At 48.2% G+C, this 20,102-nt stretch overlaps 1 protein-coding gene across 3 annotated transcripts in view; it reads right to left on the reverse strand.

Moving 5' to 3' along the window:
- Positions 1–2,469: 2,469 nt before the first annotated feature.
- Positions 2,470–20,102, reverse strand: part of PDLIM1 (PDZ and LIM domain 1) — a 45,920-nt gene continuing 28,287 nt past the window's right edge. For 2 of the 3 annotated variants that reach the window (XM_042804285.1, XM_042804186.1), the window contains exons 4-7: positions 15,309–15,499; positions 8,699–8,853; positions 5,508–5,625; positions 2,470–3,887 (exon numbers count right to left, since the gene is read on the reverse strand). In XM_042804285.1, coding sequence (XP_042660219.1) covers positions 3,701–3,887; positions 5,508–5,625; positions 8,699–8,853; positions 15,309–15,499 — 651 coding nt within the window. In that variant the 3' untranslated portion in view covers positions 2,470–3,700. Of the gene's footprint in view, positions 3,888–5,507; positions 5,626–8,698; positions 8,854–12,703; positions 13,700–15,308; positions 15,500–20,102 lie in introns of those variants that run through there. The other variant, XM_042804241.1, reaches the window with a different exon arrangement.

The following is a 20,102-nucleotide window of genomic DNA, read 5'->3' on the forward strand; positions in this document are numbered from 1 at the left end:
CAGAGCTGTGGCTGCTTTTCCAGCCTATCTTCAAAAAAACAAAAACAGTGCATGTTTTTTGATTGCTGCCCTGGCAGAGCCCATCCCTGTCATCTTTCTTTTTTGGCTCCCAAAGTCCTGTGAACGGCATTGATCAAAGCAAGCACAATACCTTCTTGGCATGACCTTCCATTTCTTATTTCTGCAGTCAAGCGTAATGTTCACACTTGCTATGCACCTAAGCTATGACAAAGCAGTCCAGCATTTAATACCTACAGGCAAAGCCTAGGGCATGCTGTAAGGGGTGCAGGTGTTTCAGGAAGCAGCCTTCCTTTCTATAAATAGGGGAGGTCCACAAGTAAATGCAGTAATGATTATGTGAGAATGTTTGGGGTGGGGGGTGAGTGATGCTAACAGTTTTAAATTGTTCTGGATGAAATAATGTCCCCTTGATTGTCCATTAAAGGGGAAAATATATTTCAGCTGATATAAGACAAATGCACCCAGATATACTCGGCTGTTGTCTGTGGAGGTTTGAGCTGTTGAGACTAAATGCATGGATAGAAAGATGAGGTCTTGGCTTGCATGTGTGTTGCTACTGCACCTATTTGCAGGTGGTGTTTGTTAGGTAGGTGGGTTGGTTTGTTTAGAATCTGGTGAGCTGCTCATATTCTTTGCCAGGGAGGACTGGGGAGAGGCTGCTGGTGGTTTTTCCAGGTGATGACAAGAAAACGTGTGGAAACTTATCTCGCATGTTAGCATCTATTTAATGGCATTTCACCAGCACTAGAATGCACTCTGCACATACCATCATTTGGGTGTCTGTGTTAAAAATTACATGCTGTGCTGTGCTGCACAGCTGTGTGAGACAGGCCCTCTTTGGCAGGATGCTAGCTCACTTACAAACTGCCTGACACTCTTCAGATAGGAACCCTTAATGTATTTTGCATTATTGTCAACTTCTGGAGCAGGCAGCTCAGTGGGGTTGCAGGCATGACCCCATTTAACCTACTTTGTTATTGTTGACAAATTCCAGATGCAAACTGTTAAACTCCAGAGGAATTTGGAAAGTCAGACTACAGTGAACACTGCAGTTGCCAAGTATTTTGTCCAGCATCATAAAAAATTAATACTTTCTTTTTTTTTTCAGAGAGCAGAAGGTGATGAATGTGAATTGCCTCACCTAGCCTGTTCCCATAGTAATAAATTGGATCAGCACTGGTATCTGGATTAGAAACCTACACCTCCAGAGCTATCCCTCAAACCTTTTGTAGTTCCTGACTCCTGCGTCAAGCCCTGTGCAATCAGTTTTCCCAGCAGTGCTGCCAGCCTTCGCTGCAGGGCCGGGGCCGGAGCGATAAAGCATGTGGCCCTGGACAAAGGGGAGCTTGTTTTCTGGCCGCAGCGTAGGGCTGGGGTGGGGAGGGCAGGGGAAATGCCAGGCATGGTTCAGGTTCTTCCGTCCTGGCCCCATGACGTAAGAGCAAGCTCATGAGGTTATCTGGAACAAGTCACGTTTTGCTGACAGATGTTTGTACAGTATGAAAACAGGGACCGTGCGTGCTGGATATACCCCGGCACCGGGGCAGGGGGACCCAGCTGAGCACCCCGGCGGCCAGTGTTTTCTTCCTGCAGGGCAAGGTGGCCGGCAGCCAGGAGCCCCAACCCTGCTGAGAAAGTGGGCCCCAAGGAGTGTGCAGTGTTGGGAGCTGCCACTGTCCGACGGCAAGGCTGGGACACCGAGCTGAGATGCAGCCAGAGCAATCTGTTCCCGTGGGTTTCCTCCTTCAGCCCTGCAGGTCTGTGCTCTCCAGCACTGCACGGGCTTTTTGTCCAGTCCAGCCTGCCTGCACCAGCCACGCTGCAGCATGGAGAGCCTTTCCCTGGGGAAATGCGCTGCGGAGGGGAGAGAACTAACCCTCATTAGCAGCAGTGAGGGGAGCTATCACCCCAGTAGGCCAAAAAAACCCCCACTCTCATCTTGAAAAATAAAGCTGCTTGTGTTTGTATCTGGAGATGGTGCAGGTGTGTGTGCAGGCATGAGCCGGCAGCATGGAGGAACCAGGCTTTTCCCAGGGATGAGCAGGAGGAGGAGTTTGCTGGTTGAACTATGCCATCCTTGCTTGCTTGCAAGTGCCTGTAGAAGGAGCCTGAGGGGATAAGCTAAATTTAGCTGGGTTGGTGAATTAGTTCCCTCCTCAATCTGCCAAAAAGCTGTACAGTTGATCTGGACAGTGGGAGGTTTATAATCTTGGTGACAGGCCAGCTTTACCTCAGATGAGGCTTGGGTTTGTCTTTTTTTTTTTTTCTGCAAGGCAGAAGGTGCTGTGGTGTGATTTATGGTGAAGGGGAGGAAACACATGACCCTGTGTGTAGGTAACCCCAGGGGTGGAGGTGGCCCTGTGCCTGCCAAGAAGGACCTGCATGCAGCTATGGACCCCTCCATTTTCAACCTCTGGCGATTTGTTTTAAAGCAAAGGTGACACTGTGTCTTAGAAACCATTTATTTTCACACCAAAAGAACAGGCAGCATCTCATTCAGAGGTGTGAGCAGTGAAGTAACGTCAGCGCAGACGGGTTTGCTGTACATGGATGGAGGTGCTGCAGCTCAGACACCATCAGCCACTCATCCAGCGCACGTGGGGCGTGTGACCCCTCCCCACATCAAGCCCAAAGGCACCCTCCAGCAGCCATGGCATGGGGAGCAGGGTGATGCCTCTGGCAGCCACCTGGGGCTTTGCGCAGGGGACTGTCCCAGATGTCTCCAGACAGAAATAACCATGGCCATGGGGTCCACCCTGGGTTGGACGAGGGGGAATGTGGTGGTGAGATCCACCCTCACCAGCCTGCACCCAGCCCCCAGCCTGCAGCACAGGGGGTTGGGGGGGGAGCTGGCACAGAATGGACAGGGACAGACGGAACAGGGACAGGGACTATGGCCACTCAAACCTTCCCCTCTGCTCCAGGACTCCCTGGTTTCCAGCAAGCATCAAGTAGACATTTTTTGATGGAGCTATTTGTTACTGTGGGGAACAGAGGGACACCTGGTAAAGGGAAGCACTGAAGTGCCCAGTCCCACCATCAAAACACAGTGCTGGATGGAGAGGAGGCAGCTCTCAGCTGCCTTGCACTGGGGACAGGCCACCAGAGCCAGCTGTGGTCGGTGCCTTGGCTGTGCCCTCCTGGCCCTTGCTGGGTGCCAGCAGGCAGCTGCCAACAAAATAGCAGGTGAGCCCAGTCTGACTGTAATTCCCTCCCACTATTCTCCAGGGTAAACACAGCCATGAACGTCTGCTGCTGCCCAGGGAACCCTGGTCCAGTGCACAGGGATACCAGGAGAAAGCAGACACATCTGCCTTGTGGATTGACCCCATTTATTGAATGCAAATAGAAGGCAAATAACTGTGACACAGAAGAGCTGTAATCTGACTTTGGCCTCTGATTTTCCTGTGCGATTGACAGCACAAAGGAGGGAAAAACATTTAAAAAATCTGTGTATTTAAAAAAAAAAAAAACAGTGAAAGAAGAGCCGAAAAGAATGTTGAACAATTAGTGACCTCTCATGTAAACAGATGGAGGATTAATAATGGCAAGGAAAGTCAAAGCCACGCCTAGCATTCCTTATTGCAAACAAGATTCGGCAGGGGGGCAAGGGATGATGCTTTCCAAGGAAAAGCAGCAGAGGTTAAACCATTCACACTGGTTTTGCAAGCAGTGCAGTTTACTTTGGGAAGACAGTGACCACCTCGTAGCCTTCTGGGGGAATCACCCGCTCCCGCGCGTGCTTCTCACAGTAGATTTGGTCTTCCACGAAGAAGTGTCCTTTCTGCTTGAGGTTGGTGCCACAGTCGCTGCACACGTAGCACTCGGGGTGACGCTGCTTGTCCCGGATCTTCACAAAGACCCCTCTGGGGAAGGAACCAGCACCCCTCAGCACCAGGCACCCACCACTGCCTCCCTCCTCCCCAGCCACCGCCCACCCAGCCCAGCCCCACACCAGCACTGAAGGTGGACAATAGTCTCCTGCTCCTGACAAGCCAACGTATAGGACCTCTGGCTGGTCAGGCAGATGTTAACAGCACTTTTAGCGCCCAATTGGTGCTGGCACGGGAGCCCTCCGCTGGAAGATGTTTCCTAGACTTGGCCTGCCTAAGTTTCACAGGGACAGTCCTATCGTCAGTGGTGGCAAGGCTCACTGTGATGGCACCTTTAACACGGCTGGAGATAGCACATCTTTCGAATGCCTAGGATCAAGTGGCAGGCATCTCAACCACCTGTTGGAGCAAAATCCAGGTCCAAAACAACCAGACTGCAGAACACAGCCAGAAATGACTGCCCACTACCAACTGAGGGGGATAAAGACTGCACAGCCAGCCACTGCCCTTTTACTAATGACTGACACACCAGGTACGTGTGGGAGAAGCACAGATCCTGGTTCTGATCTCAGACGCTGCTTCTTGGGAGCTGCAGTGAACAGATCCAGCCAAATGTGGGCCAGCTCTTAGTGGAAAACTTCACAGTTTAACCCAGCAGGTAATGAGGAACACTGCATAGCAACTTGTTAACTACCACCAGCAGCAACAGAAAAATTTGCCAGGAATATAATTTTGTTCCAGCAGCCACCTATATTTTCCGTAATTCATTAATTTTTAGAGCTATTTATAGCCTTGTGCTTTCTTTCCAGATCTGCCCAGCTGGTAGAATAATTATAAGGTTTGTCTCTGCTTCATATTTTACAGAGTATGGATTGCCTTTGTAATGACTCTGCCAGTCCTTGGTGTGGCAAGCATGCCAGGACCATGCAATCACAGTGTAGTGGGTCTCAGCAACAATCTGATAGCTTGTGGTGAGCAGCATGGGAGAAATCTGAATTCTTCCATGAAGATGCAACACTTGACTGCTGGAGTCAACTGTTAAGCTAAGGAGATTGTAGGAAGAATTTGTGGTTGAGAAACTGAACAGCAAATCAAAGACATGGGTTGGGTCCCTCATGCTGGCACACTTGTGGTACAGCAGCTCTGTATCAAATCCATGCCCTTGCTGTACTGGAAATCAGATTATGTCTGCATAAACATAGCAGAGGTGTACAGTCCTACAGCAGTGCAGGGAGCAGAACGCAGCTCTCCTGGTCCACACTGCCTCTGACCACCAAGGCATGTCACCACTCCATGGCTGGGAGCGCCAAGATATGGAAAGCATTAAGTTCACAGGCCTTGAATGGAAAGGTAATCTTTTTTTTTTTTTTTTTTTATGGGTACTGTAAACAGATTTCAGATAGGAAGCGAAACACTGCAGCAACAACTGTCTCTAGGTTTGCCTCACAGGGACTTGCTTTGGTTTCCACTGATACAGATTTGTAGAAGGATTTGCCTCACTGCAGGGAACTCTAAAGATAGCACTATCAAAGCTAGTGAGAATAAATGTGCCTTGAGCCAGCTCCTGGATGCACTGGATGTGGGTAGGTGAAGTGTTTTGGGTGCACAGGCATGGGATGCTTGGCCTGCAACCCCAGGGACAGGCTTACTTACACAATGCCAGATCCACACTTATCGCACATGGGCAGCTTCTGGGCATTCCCAATCGATGAGGCCACCTTTGTGGTGGGGGCTTTGACGCTCCTAAATCCAGACGGTTTGGTAGGGTCTCCTGAGGGTGGAAGGAGAGTGCTTCAGAGCATGTGAGATGTATGGCTCTAGGCTACTCCTCCCAAGCAGATGCTCTGCTAGGGAGGGGTGATGTTCTTCAACGCCAGCTTGGAGGCAGGATTCATGCATGGATAGTGGGCAGGGATTTAGAGGTGTGTGGGGAGGAGGGAGAGAAGGGACACAGCTAAACCCGGCCCTGGAAATTCAAGGGCCTGAATTTGTGGGCAGTCAGATGAGAGTCTCTTCTCATCTTAAAAGCCCATCAGACTACAGCTGATGTGTCTCACATACACAGATGCACAAAGCAAAGAGAAGCCTCAGCCCCAGCCCCTGCCTTGGCAGCACAGGACTCTGCCTGCCATGTCCCGATCACACATGCAGGGTCAAGCTGATTGCCGGATTTGGGCTCAGAAAGAGGAAGGAGGTGGGTGTCCTGCAGACTAGGGAGGACTGTCAGAATCCTCTTCCTGTCTGCTGTCTGGTGTATGGTGGGGCTGGCTCTCCCGAGACTCCTGGAAGATTTGGTTAATAAACTCCTTGTTCTTGCAGGGCCCTGAGACACTGGGGATAACTTTGTGCTCTCCTGCTGCTGCGTAGCATGCTCCAGGTATCTGCCTAGTGCAGCCTCTCTGGGGCAGGGATGTCCTGCAGGTCCTTCACAGGTGACATCTGCTGACCTGGGTGCCTACAACAGCAGTGGATCCTAGATGCAGAATACGAGGCAAGCCTTTAAATATCCGCAGTGAAAAAGGAGCCTGTTACAAAATGGCACCATTGATGTGACAAGTCATATCTATATGACCTTTGCAAGAGGTTCAATACCAGGCAACAAGGGAAGGAGGGCTGCAGAGCCTCCCGTGATGTTTCAGCAGAAACAGAGGGGGTTGTTGGACACCTCAGCCTGGGCGGGACACTGATAAAACCCTTCTGACTAGTGTCAAACCAAGAGCACAATGCAATGGCTGTTCCTGGCATAAGGGAAGGAAAAACCCTCTGAAGGCACACCCTGGTGACCAGCAAGGTCAGAGACACGTCACAGCCAAGAGCAGTGCCACTGACAGAAGAGCTGATGGAAAAAGCGGGAGATTGCCCACCGCACCTCCCTCTCACCACTGCTCATCCGTGGGGCAGGTGACACTGTGCTGCTTTACCTCTGGGGCAGCCGTCAGCTCAGAGGTTTGCACCCAGCTCTGTGCAGGGATGCTGGTCCAGAGGTGCAAGTTCCCTAATGGGGGCTACAGACCATGCACCCTCCAAACACAGCAGGAAGCACCTGGCCTCCAACAGAGTTACTGCAAGTGACCCTTACTGGGAAGGAAGCAGCAGCAACCACATTTTCAGGCTCTTCCCTGTCACCTCTGCTCACTCCCTCTGCCTCAAACAGCACTTTGCTCATATCAAGAACATTGACAGCATGTTTTTAATCTCTCTAAAGGAATCAGCTTAATCAAATACCCACAGGAAATAGAACTTCTTCCGCCCTGGGAAACACCCTCCACCTATGTGTGCAGGGTCAGGTCTAAACACAGACCAGCCGTGGTGCTTCCACACACAGCCCCTGTGTCCAGGGCCAGGCTCTCAGCTGGTGTAGTTGGTGTAAGTCAGCACAGCTGATACAGTCAGCCATGCCCCGAGGGACCAGTCCCAGCTGGAGAGATCGCTCCCTGCTGCTGCTCAAAAGCCATTGCCTGAAGACAGGCTGGGAGAAGCAGACAACCAACGTGCTACTTATCACTGCAAACCTGATCTGACTCAGCAGCAGCAGCGTTTGAGCCTGGCCAAGCAGTGAGGCAGGCAGGGGCACTGTCTCCTGGGGACAGACATTCCTTTGGGGCTGTGTAACCTCTCAGCCCTGCTCCGCACGGGTGATTATCAGCTCACAGTGGAGTAATGCCAAAGCCTTTCCTGGCCTGTGATGGGGTAGGCAAACCTTGTGCCAGAGAATCCCAATAATGCTGCAAATCTTCAAAGAAAGATAAAGTAGAGAGGCTTTTGCTTCTTATCTTCTTCAGCACTGCTAAGAATAGGGGAGGACCTTGGCTGCGTAAGAAGTCCTGGCTACTCCAGTCCCTTCCATGCAGAAGCTGAACCCTGAGGGCAAGTTGCAAACACTCAATATTTGAAAGATGGTTTCATATAGGTATTTTAACAGCATATTAAAGACTCCAAGATCCTGGTTTCTTTCTTCCTATTGGTCCCTTATCTCCTTTGTTTTGCTGTATCCTTACAGATCCCTCAGACCTACCAGCACGTGGCTGATCTGTTTCCCTTTATGGTGAATATCTCAGCACCAGGCTTTTGTTGATGAAATTGAATGTACCACTGCCAAGCTAGTAACACAAAAGACAAAGTCTCAACTGGCCTAAGGAAAAAAAAGTAATTCCTGGAATTATTTTCCTATTTATTTGTTTATTTTATTTAAGGGGAGAAAAGAGTATGATTTATCCCCTACCTAAGTTAATTGACTTTTTAATCTTAAAGTCTATAGCCCTGAACTGCACAAGTCCAGATGTCAGATCAAGAATGTGAAGCAAAGTTTCACAGGTTAAAAGATATGGACTGCTCGCTGTAACCCAGCTTTCATGTTTTTATATTCAGCTGCAGAAGTGGATCCTTTTTCCTGTGTAAAGGGATGGAGATCAGAAGCTTTAGGACTCACTGAAGAGCACTATCTTGTAGTAACTTTCAAAGTCTTGAATCTAAGATGGTCTTTAATCAGTGAATATTATCTTAAAGGGGCAAAACTTTAGAAGGTATAGAAGAGTTTTTTGAATTTTAAAATTCCTTCTTGAACACTTAACATTGTGGACGTTTATTTCTTGAGTACTCACTCGAGAAGTAAGCAATGATATGGACCCATAGACAATGAAACTGATCACCAATAGTATATTTAGGACTTGTTAGTGAAAGGCTCTCTAGGTTTCTGTAGAAACTATCTACACATGCTACTTTGAACAATTAACAGCTAAGAAAGGAAAAAAAGGTTTTAGATGTTACTCTTAAGCATTGTACACAGCTCAAGGAATGGCAAAAGGGAAGAACACACTCAGATTAGATGTGTACTAAGTGCTCACCTTTCTCTTCTGACTCCAGAATCTCTTGCAACACTAGGAATGAAGCAGACTGTCTGGGTGGCTCATTTGACTCTTGATTCTCCTGAAGCATCTTGTAAACCTCAGATTCTCTGTCTATGACAATGCCACCTGGGGGCTGGTTATGCTGATCTAAACTGAGGAAGGAACAGAGAATGCACTTGTTAAATAGCTGAAAACTAAAGCCAGCTCCTCAAGCAAAATTTTCACACTGCATCATAGAAATGAAGAATGAATGTACAAAACAAACACACGACAGGATGCCATAAAACACGGAGGTGCTGGATGTGCTCGCACAAGCAGCTGCAGCTGGGGTGTGATCAGCACGCTGGGCTATTCACATACGCTACTGTCAACAGGTTCTCACCAACTGCCCCTGACCAGTCCTCAAGTGTTCGCCCTGCTTTGCAATTACTATATACTCCAGAAACGAAAACTTTCTGCCCAGGAAACCACTGCTTTCTTAATAGGTAAATAAAGAACTCATGTGCTGGCATGGTAGCTGTGCCATCTATGCATATTCCTTGCATGAACTACCTCAGACTACTACTGTGAATCTCAAATTAAGTAAAGTTTATTCCATTAAAAAGAAATTTTTGCAAGTACACTATGAATTGCTCCTAGAGGCCACCTTCACAAAGTAACAGCTGTAGGATCTAACTAAAAGATCCTCTGATTGGCAATAATTTAATTTGGTTTTCAAGTGAGTGCTATTATTTCCATTTTATAGTTGGAGACTATAGTTGGAGCCACAGCCCATTTACAACATTTAACTACAGTTAAAGGGCAGGTCAAGAGCAGAGGTGATTTCTGCCTGCTAAGATTAAGCCCTCCGTTCAGTTGCCTTCTGAGGCACTGCTGCTGCCACTCACTTGCACCCTCAGCCCAGAGCCCAAGGTGCTTCAGGGGCAGCTCTTCACAGTCCAGGGTGGCTGAAAGGGTCATCATTGTGCCACCAGAAGGGTCCTTAGGGGAAAAAAATAGAAAGAGGCTGGAGGCAGTACCTAGGATGTTCTCCATATTCAGTGAGTACAGGATAAACTACAGGCTTAAAACTGAAGGAGGATATTCAGAATATCCCTTAGGAAAAGCTTTCCAACAGATACCGAAATACCAGACCAGATTGTCACTGACAGGTGAGCAACCTCCATACTAAAGGATTTTTAGAGTCTGGATAAATAGCCACTGGGAATGATTTAAATTAATGGTTTAAATTGACCAAATGCAGAGCTAGGGGATGGACTAAATGGCACAGGAGATTCCTGCCTGCCTTGTGTTCTGTGGCTGGTCTAAAACATCTCTGGAAAAATGAGACAGCTGACAAGTCTCCTCTGACAGCTCAATTACATAATGCAGCCTTATAAATGTAAGTGGTCTACTAGGTTTCGCTGTCCCCGCACTCTGTGATTGCCTGAAAAGTACATAAACATCCTGAAGTTCAGAGTAAATTGCAGGGAGAATTTTTTTTCTTGAGGAGGCAAATGCATACTTTCCATGCCAATGTGCAGTTTAGTCATCTGGGAGTTAAGCTACATAATAAACTCTTCAAGCATCGGAGGTAAAATCATTGCATGTGCTATAAAATGTTATTTCCATGAAAAGAATTTCATAAAATGTTTCCATCTTTGGTAATTTTTGGTGGAGCAGGAAGCACATTAGACTTGCAAGTAGGTGAAGCCTTGAAGCCTGAATCTCATTTACTGAAGCCTCTCATCCAAAATAATAATTCACACAGAAAATGTCCTATGTTATCCCAAATGAATCCATGTTCCACACAGCATTCATCTTATGTAAACTCATATGCTCCCACCACTCTATCCACTCATAAAAACATCAGGCAAGAAACCTTTCATTGGAGTTTGCATACTCAGAATGTTTCACTAACATGCATTCAAAAAGCAAAGGCTCAGTCATCTTAAAAGAGTACTAGAGTCAAAGAAAGCCATCACATGTCAACCATGCATTGTGGCAGTGTGCAAAACATATAGATCAGCTCTCCCAGGTATGCATTCTATAGATATACTTGCATATACAAGAATTCTGAAAGCTATTAAAAAAAAAAACCACCAAAGCCCAAATCTGAGAATTTGTACCAGCAGACTGAAATACCTCAACATGTCAGTGCAAAAGGCTACACTGCTTAAAGAAAAAAAAAAATACAACAACAAGAAAACCCCCACAAACACAAAAAAACCTCCAAACCCCAAAAGGCACATGCATCTTTTGAATGGGCAAGCCCACAGGCACAGGAATTCTGTCTGCAGGACAATGAGTCTCCTTTTGTTGGCTGATTTATGGCATCTCCTGTTACACAGGTACTTTATTCTCAGCAATTACCAGCAACTGGTGTCCTTTTCCATGTGCAGGACTTCCCCAACACAGAAACTTTGTAGGGGACGACTCCAACAACCTTTACTGGATTTCAGACTCACAACCGTTACTGGATCTCACTGCTTCTATCATGGGCAGCTTGTAATTCTGACTGAGTAACATTGGCTCACTGAGCTTTGAAAATTGGCAAGAAGATGGTAATAAAAACCATAAAGACACAGCCTCGCACAGTGTGTCTTCAGAAAAGCACAGTTTATTCTTTACTAATGTCATTTTACTATTTTATGCTAGCACATTTTGTAACGTTTACAAGGATCTCAAAGCTGGGCTACAGGAAGGCACAGTACTTGGAGCATTCACTTTTGCAATGAAACAATTGCTGATGCCTGAGGCTCCTTTGTGAGTGTTATCAGCTCCTCCCGACCAGGACAGCCAGCCAGCAGAGTGTGACTGATCCTGGTGTGCACCATATCGGCTACAAGCCAGGACAGTGACTTACAGCAAGTAACTGGACAGAGTAAGAAGGCAGGAGTAGATCCACAGCCTCCCATTATCTCCCGGCTGCTGGCACATGGCAAGGCTTGGCTGTACGGATCTGTATTTTTCTGCTTTGAAACACATGGTGCTAAGCCCAGGGACTGTAAGCAGCTGAGGTGCTGAGAGCTGGCTGTGCCCTTTTGCTCTGTCCCAGAGGCCATGGGACTGACCACCTCCCAGGTCACACAGCTGCAAGCTGCTTGGTCACACAGCAGGGTAATTCTGCTGAAGCTTCAGGTCTTCCAAAGCAATTCAGCCTTGATTGGAGCCCTGCGAGATGGCTAAACATTCTTTCTGCTTCACTCATCTTGATACTGAAGCCCTCCCTGTAAAACCCTGTGGTCTGTCACTTAGAGGCATGGGCCAGCTGGTTCCCAACTGCCACAAAGCAAACATCAATAAGCACCCAGGCCTTGTGATGCTGAGGCCCTCCACAGGTCCTGCAGACCTCAGAGCATGTTGAGCATCCTCTGCTCCTACAGGCAAAGAGGCAGCCCCAAGAGCAGCAACCTGTGCAGACAGGTGGGCAGGAGTGGGAACACAGACTGGGCCCTCCACATGCCTGGTGCCTGCCCAGGCTGCTCCAAATTCATGAGTGTTATCAGCCAAAGATGGAGACCCATGGGGACCTGCTTCAGCCTGAAATGAAACACGCCCAGCACACATCCATGGCCCAGACCACAGCCAGCAAAACAAAAGCACAAGGACATGTGTGTCAGCATCTTCCAGTCACCACCAGTGATTTCAGTGCAGGAGCAACACCAGCTTTCAGGATAAAGAAGTCTCCTGCCCCCTGCAAATCCATCTGCTGCTGGTGGCTCCTCCAGAAAAGCCACCAGCTGCTGTCAGGGCCCTGCTGCGTGGGTGTGCAGGGGGCAATGGAGACACTGACAGACTGAAATCATGTTTTGGTGCTTCCCACAGTGTTGGACACAAACAAAATGCAGAGAAAGCTCCTGTGAAGAGTCATGCACTAATGTTGGAAAGGTGAAATGTAAACGCTGTTTTCTTGTGACTGGCCAATGCCGTGAGCCACAGACAGGGACGAGGCACTTGTGGACACTGAGATGCAGATGAGCAGATGCACTGAGCCAGCCACAGAGGCAATGGGCAGGTTACCTGGGGAAATCGGGGCTAACAGAAGAGATCTGCCCCTGCAGGGAATCCATGATGTTGCTCTGTGAATAGAGCTGCAGGGGAGAATTGAACTGCACATGCAGCACTTTGAGTCCTGGCACCTCCACTTCCATGGGACTGTTGGGGCAGACCTGGGCCACGCACTTCAGCTGCTCGGGCCCCACTCGGACCTGGCTGGGGACGGAGGAGGTGCTGTGCCTCCGCTGCACTGGCTCGGAGGTCTGCGCCTGCAGGGGGTTATAGACGGAGGCGAAGGGAGCCTGCATCGCACTTGTCAGCGATGGGTGGCTACGGGCCCACGTGTTCACACAGGCAATTTGAGTTGTGTTTGTTTGTGGGTTCATTTGGGTTTTACATTGTGGAATTGAGGGAAAAATGCAGAGGAGGAAGAAAGGAAAGAAGGAAGACATTAATGAAGGACTAAACCAAATACTCCAAGAGATACAAGCAGTCGCAGAATACTGTCTGAGAGACATACCACATGCCTTTATATTAAAGGCTTCTGGCTAATGCTGTGGCTCTGGTCTCACACTCCAGGTATGTCCACACAAAAACTAAAATGCAGTCGCTCTACTAATGAGACAATGCAGGGGGTTGTAAAAGCAATGAAGACATGGCAGCAGGGGTTTCACTATGAACGAGCTACCTGAGCAGACACTCATGGTCCAGCCAAGGAATGCTGCCTTCACAGCTGCCCTTTCCCAAAGCTAGCTTGGGTGCCCTACTGAGGGGCAATCTCACCTCCTATCCCAAAACAGACGTACTCAACAATGGGGCTTCTCCCTGCCCTCCCCACCTGCTTTGTGACACCAAATCCAGTGATGTTCACTGGTGTTTTTGTCTGTACCACAGCCCTGCATTTACATCACACCCTCTAAGTCTGGACCACAGACCAGGTCCCTGTGTCACATCACCATGTGAAGTGGCATGATCAGGCTGTCATGTTCAGACAGGCAATGTGTCTGTTGGGTGCAGGATGGGGATGCAGATAAATGCCAGGTAAACCCAGAGCAAGGTCAGCCATGTACAAATAATTCAGCAAAATAGATGGACAGGAATTTAAAGGCAGTTGGAAGGCTGCGTGAAGGCAGAACCTATGCATCCTGTGCTTGTGCACTGGGGAGACCACAGTGGGTTTTAATGGCCCTGGCTCTCACCGAAAACCAGCAGCAATCGTTTGCTTTTGATGACACTGTAAACAAACGAGTATTAGCAGCAAAGGTTTCATCCAGCATTCCTTTGCAATTTGCTGTGTTTCAGCCAGGGAAGGAGGAAATAGATGCTATGTACCCCACAGGCAGTAGGGCTGGCAATGGACCTTCCTGCTAGAAGGAGCACTAGAAGAAACCCACCTCTTCGCTGATCCCTGCAAGAAAAAGGGATCACCCATAAGTTTCCAGCCAAATGTACCTGGCTTCCTGACTGGACCAGAGCAGGTATTTGACTGCCAGATGGTCCCACCAGGTTAATGTAAAGTCAGATTTCCCTTGTTCTTGCTCTGCCTTTGCTCAGCCCCTGAATGAGGCTGCTTAGGTCTACCAGAAGCAAATGAGGAACAAACATCTGACAGTCACCTCGTCTGCCAGCTGCAGCACCGTAACTCTGCCTAGAAGGGCCCATGGTGCAGACAGGGCTGCCAGTATAAGAAGCTGGTTTCAGTGAGAGGCAAGTTTTCAGACTTGTGTTAAACCACAATCTCAGGTCTTTGTGCCCTGCAAAAGCAGAGGGTGAAGTTACTTTTGTGTCCCCATTCACAAGTCAGGAATTTAGTCGAGTATCACCAAAAGCATTGGTCTTGCAGCTTTTGTTGCAAACGTGGCCAAAGTCTTCCAGGCAGTTTGTACTGCTATACAGAGACTTCAAGTAGTTAAGCGACTTGACCAACACAGCCAGAAAGATTTCAGACAGCTCTGGGTTTATTGCTTTCAGTGAAAAAAAGAGGAACTTTGGACTTCTGGGATAAAGTAAGGTCTTTGGTGAAGCTCAGATGCAACCACAAAAAGCAATAGGCCCTTTTAAGGTTGGGACTCTTTCCAATCCCATATATAAAACCATTCACACAGGTATGAATGTTTCAGCTACTTTTTAAAACTCCCATGATAAACAAGGTTCGATAATAAAAACCAGAAAAATCCAAACTTAGGCAGAGCCTGTCTATGAATCCCAGGCCAGCCAGGAACAGGGATGCATGTGCTTCCTGCGCTAGCTGGTACCCTTCCTGCCCAGCATTGCTCACCAAGCCAGCACAAAACTCTAACTTTACAAAGTGCTCGTAACAAGCTTTCAGGCACCTGTTCAGACCAGCGGGCTGGTATGTCATGCTGAACGCACGCGGAAACTGCGTCGGTCTCTGCTAAACAAAGAAACACAACAGCATTAATTTCATTTCTGCATCTCACGAGATGTTGCCTGCTTCTCCACGCACTGCCCCTGGGAACCACATCCATGCTCATGCCTCTGCTCCTGCCCTTGTCCTGAAAGAGAGCTTTTCTGGGTTAACAAATTGGTACCCTCATAATGAACTCACATCTCCTGGAGCCTTCCCCTGGGGGCCTGGACAGGGAGGGGAGGCCAGGAAGATACTTACGGCTTGGTAGGCTCCAGGGCCCCAGGTGATGTCTTTGACTCCACCGCACTGTTGAAGGTCTGGATGTTCTCTGAGGAGTAGAGGCCTGCTGGGCTGTTGTACTGAGCAGTGATCACTCTGGGGGCAGAAGCCGTGGCAGCAGTGAAGGGCACTGCGCTCCGGTTGTGTGCACTTCCTATGTGCCTTATTTCCTGCATGCAAAGGAGCAGAGGCGAAAATCAGAGGTGCTCAGGCATGCAGGTGGGATGTGACAGGACAGCCTGGAGCAAGCAGCCACTGCAATGGTGGCCTCTGAGTGTGGTGTCAGCTGAGGAGCACACGACCACAATCGCCAAAGCAGGCGAGCGTACTCCACACGTCACAAGGGCCCCCGGCCCCATCCTGGATGGCTTCAGGCTGACCTTCAGGACACTTCAGAGTTGACATGCCAGGAACATAAGAGCTCAGAAACACTGCCAGAGCTATTAGCTCACAGTGCCACACACCTGGGAGCTCCTACAAGCCTACCGTAAGCCACAGGACCTACCCTCTCATGCAAGACTATGGATTTTAAGCATTCCTTGCAATTTCTGAAAGCAGGGCTGTTTTCTATGGAAAAATGAAGATGAGGGGCAGAAAGAGGAACACTCTTCAATGACATCTGAAAGTTTGGCTTCCCTTAGATAAGGGCAACCCAAAAAGAAGGCATTTGTCATTACTATAAGTGCTCTGGAGCACGTCTGCTCCTTCAGCTAAGACCGGGGTTCATAGCTGTCTTTGATGAACAACTTTGGACATTCTGGACATGAAATTCCCACAGTAAAGGTGGGAAGATGACCATTATTAATACAAAAGCCTGTCCACAGGCAGTGACAGCCAGCTTCCAGAGAGAACTTCAGTGTCAGAAGTATGAGATATCATCCAGATGTTCTGGGTTTGATGCAAACTGGAGGCTTCCAGCAGTGTTAGTGGATGCTTAGAAACACTGGTTACAATTTAATAAGAAAGGGGTCAAATCCAAGTTAAGACATGAAGTAAGAGTCTTCTGAATCACAGGCAGCACTAACAAAAATGGGGTTGTTTCTAAGCCCCATCACCAGTTCACCAGGCTGTGATTTAGCATCCTTGGGCCAGAGATAATAACATCTAGGTCTTATTTCTCCCCAGAGAAGACACTTGACCAAAGCAAGAAGAAAGTACAACAGGAACTCACTAGAGCAGGCATAAGAAAGGACTAACATTCACAGAGGCAGATGAAATATTCAGGGCTAAAACATGGCACCAAAATGTGCGTTTTGAAATGTTTCAGCCAGCTGTAGAGATTGGGCATGGCTTCAATACAGGGCTAACATCCAATGGCAGAGGATGAAACGGGGCCCTTTTTAACATGCCGGGCCCATGGTTCCCAACTCTAATTAACACAACTGGTTCCCCCTCCTGCTCCATACAGGCACTGACTTCTACAGCAATGAAGTGAGCCTTCACCGCCCTTTGAACATCTCACAGCATTTGTTTGACAGAGCTATAGTTACAGGATAAACACTTACTAGAAACAATTATGACTAAATTCCCCTACACATCTTTCTTTAAATCACTTTTATGTCCCCAGATTTCCTTAGGCAGCTGGATAGCACTCCCAGACTGAGAGATGAGAGTCATTTCACTTCATGGCTCTCAAATGCTATTTATGGCATCAAGCACAGCATAGGATCCATCAGAGAAGAGCAGCATGGATCCAAACACACTCATGAGTTACAAGTCATCTGAACTCAGTGGGGTAGCTCAAGGTATTCAGGTGTGGGGTAGTAGGACTGCTCTCCCACGGCTTTCTGGCCAAAATATATGGACGTCAGCCATGAAGCTTTCCCACAGACCAAAGGAAGAAAGACCCTGGAGTAATTAGCTAATCTCCCTTTGTTGCAATCTCATTCAAAGCACATAATAGTGCTCATAAAAATAGTCTTTCCCATGGCAGAAACTGTGGATTTTAGCAAAAAAAAAATTACCTCAGCCTGCATATCACACCGTGGGGAAAACTATCAGTGATGTTATATCAGCATTAAATACACATGCTAGCCCACCAGTCAGAGGCCACAAGTAGGAAAGGGTTTCAGACATAGTTTAATGAAAGACAGAGGCACAAGTTTTAGGCTAAAGGGGTTACACTCTTAGATCAAACAGGCTCAGAGTTGAAATCATGTCACAACCTTTACTGAGGGAACATTTAAGTACTAACCAAGAATTAAAGAAAGGGAAGTAATTTAGAGTGTTTTTTTTTATAAATTCTGGTTTCCTAAGGAAGTAAGGCATCTCAATTACATACTCCACATGCACATGGGCATATTCCCACCCGCAGCGAGGATCTCTGAGTCTGTCAGCCAAGCCCAAATCAGTTTGACAGTGATGGAGGCCTCAAGGATGTTTAAGGTCCTACAAGTATTGAGAAAATAGACAGCCAGATGGAAGAGAGACTGAAATCGCATTAGTGCCTTGACACACACTCAGGCCCAGAATCCACACAGATTTTGGCCTACTTTTGGTCACCAGGTAGGTTTTCTGCTGTGTAATAACATCCAATACCATAAATGAAGATTTCAAAAGTGTCAGGACATCTGTAGTAGCTCTCATGTGGATAACAAGTTAAATAGAGATATCAGTGCAGAAATTGGTGTCCGGAGATTAGAAAAATCCCATCTGGAGAACAGCGTAGAAGGTGTATAACCCAAGAGCCTATAGGCAAGTATTACAAGAGCAGTAACATTATAAAGGGCATGTGATAATCCAAATTCACCAGCACTTCCTATCACACTATGCCACTCTTTCTGCTCAAGCTGTGGAAGGCATTTGCAAAGAACAAGTGCTTTCATGATTCCAAGATCAAAAGATAACATGTTCTCACTGTCAAATGTATTTACCTAAGGATTTGCCAGAACTGCCAATCCAGGCCCTGTGCTGGGCAGCTGTTTTGTTAAAGCCCCAGCTCCTGGAATCAAGTGTTTATGTGAGAGTCTCTGACTTAATACTAGAAAAAAAAAATCAGAAATATGACACTCCCAAAAACTTGTCCACCAGTAGGCAAGTGAAAAATGTACAAAAACGCTGCTATACTGTGTACATGTGTGGGGGAAGCACCTGGTTTATACAGTTGAGATGCCTGGGGTTTGCACCATTTCTAAGGCTGTGGCATTCCCAAGACCAATGCAAGAAAAAGGGGGAAAGCAGAATTAAACAGCATCCCTGGCTGGGGCACAGACTGCAAGAGCAGTAAACAGTGGTCTGTTTGAAAAGGAAGAACTGGCAGTCAGACACAAGGATATGCTCTTATCAAGTCAGAGCATGACCCACTCTTTCTTTGTCAGTAGTACAGAGAAGGGTGACTAATATTAGATCTTTTCAGAGACATCTTCAGTTGGCATCTACAGACAGATCCGGAAGCACTTGCCTCACCCTTCCTGCAAGCCATGGCACTGCCTCCGTCCCCAGACGCTGGCCCTGCGTGTAGCAGGCTGCAGTCAGCAGTGTGTAGGGGTACCAGCAGCAGTTATTTCGGTTTGAAGCCAGGGTATGGAAGCTCCCAAGCCTCCAGGTAGAATACGCAAGAGCGATATTTTACCACTATAAACAGATGCTGTAATAGTTAAAACACTGTCTGCACAGGTATCAGCCTCGCTCCTCTCCTTCCTTTGCAGAGGTATGTCCCCAGAGGGACAGAGTGGCTAGCCCAAGCTAAAATGAATTAGCAACTACACAAACTTCTCTGCCAGGGTGCTGCTTCTGAATTCAGTCTCATCTTGTCTCAGTTTCAAAATGAAATCATTCCACCAACAGCTCCCTCCCTACCTTAAACTACCTCCTCATACAAACAAGCTCTAAATGGCTTTGGAGCACAATCCCAAGTGCTCCCAAGTCCTTCAGGCACCAGTGCAAATCCCCCCATCCCAGAGAAAAAAAGCTGTTTCCTACTTGCAAGGACAAACAGGGTCTGTAGGACACCAGCTGCAGGTGAAATACACAGGTCTCCTGCCAGATGATGAGTTTTCTGGGTGTTAGCTGTTACTGGCAGCAGCCCTCTTCCAGGGGCAGAGGGGGACACTGCCATGCCACTGCAAGTGCTGCACTGTGGCACTGTGCCTACCCCATCACCCCACCCCTCCCAGCAGTGCCAGGCTGCGGGGATGGAGAAAGCATCCCTAGGCCGGGGCAGGAAGCAGATCAGCATTTCCTACTGCACCGGCTTCAGGCTGCGTCATGGGGAATTATCTGGGAAAACAATGGCCCCTTCCTCCCTCTCGTCCCAGTTGTGCCAGGCCACACTCGGTGACGCTGAAGTCCAGCCTGTGAAATCCCCACAGCTATGTCAGCCATCATCTCCATGCCTGGGGCTGGCCAGCAGTTTGTGGCGTGGGTGGCTGCTTCATCCTCAATATGTACAAGAAGTGGACTTGGCTACCACCATGGGACCCACTTGTCCTGGGAATCGGAGCATGGGACTCCAGGGAAATTCCCAGCTGTCAGCAAGGTAGGCAGATGGACAGACAGCCCAGGATGAGCCATCTCCAGCAGCTGAGCTGGGGCACATCCCATGTACCAGGGCATAAAGCCACCTGGACGCCTCCATGGTTGGGGGCAGTCTGAGATAAGGGTGGGCTCTTGGGTCCCATCCACCCCATGGTGACGTGGCCAAGGCCATCCCGGCTGCACTGACCTCATCACCACCTGAAAAAGGAAAAACCTGGAGGATTTTTGTACTCGCTAAATAAACTAAACCGAGATGTGACGGGTCAGGCAGCCTCTCCCCGAAGTGGGATTTTCCTC

This window comes from Tyto alba, unplaced genomic scaffold (genome assembly GCF_018691265.1).
Source record: "Tyto alba isolate M040663 unplaced genomic scaffold, T.alba_DEE_v4.0 Super-Scaffold_1, whole genome shotgun sequence".
Lineage (NCBI taxonomy): Eukaryota > Metazoa > Chordata > Aves > Strigiformes > Tytonidae > Tyto > Tyto alba.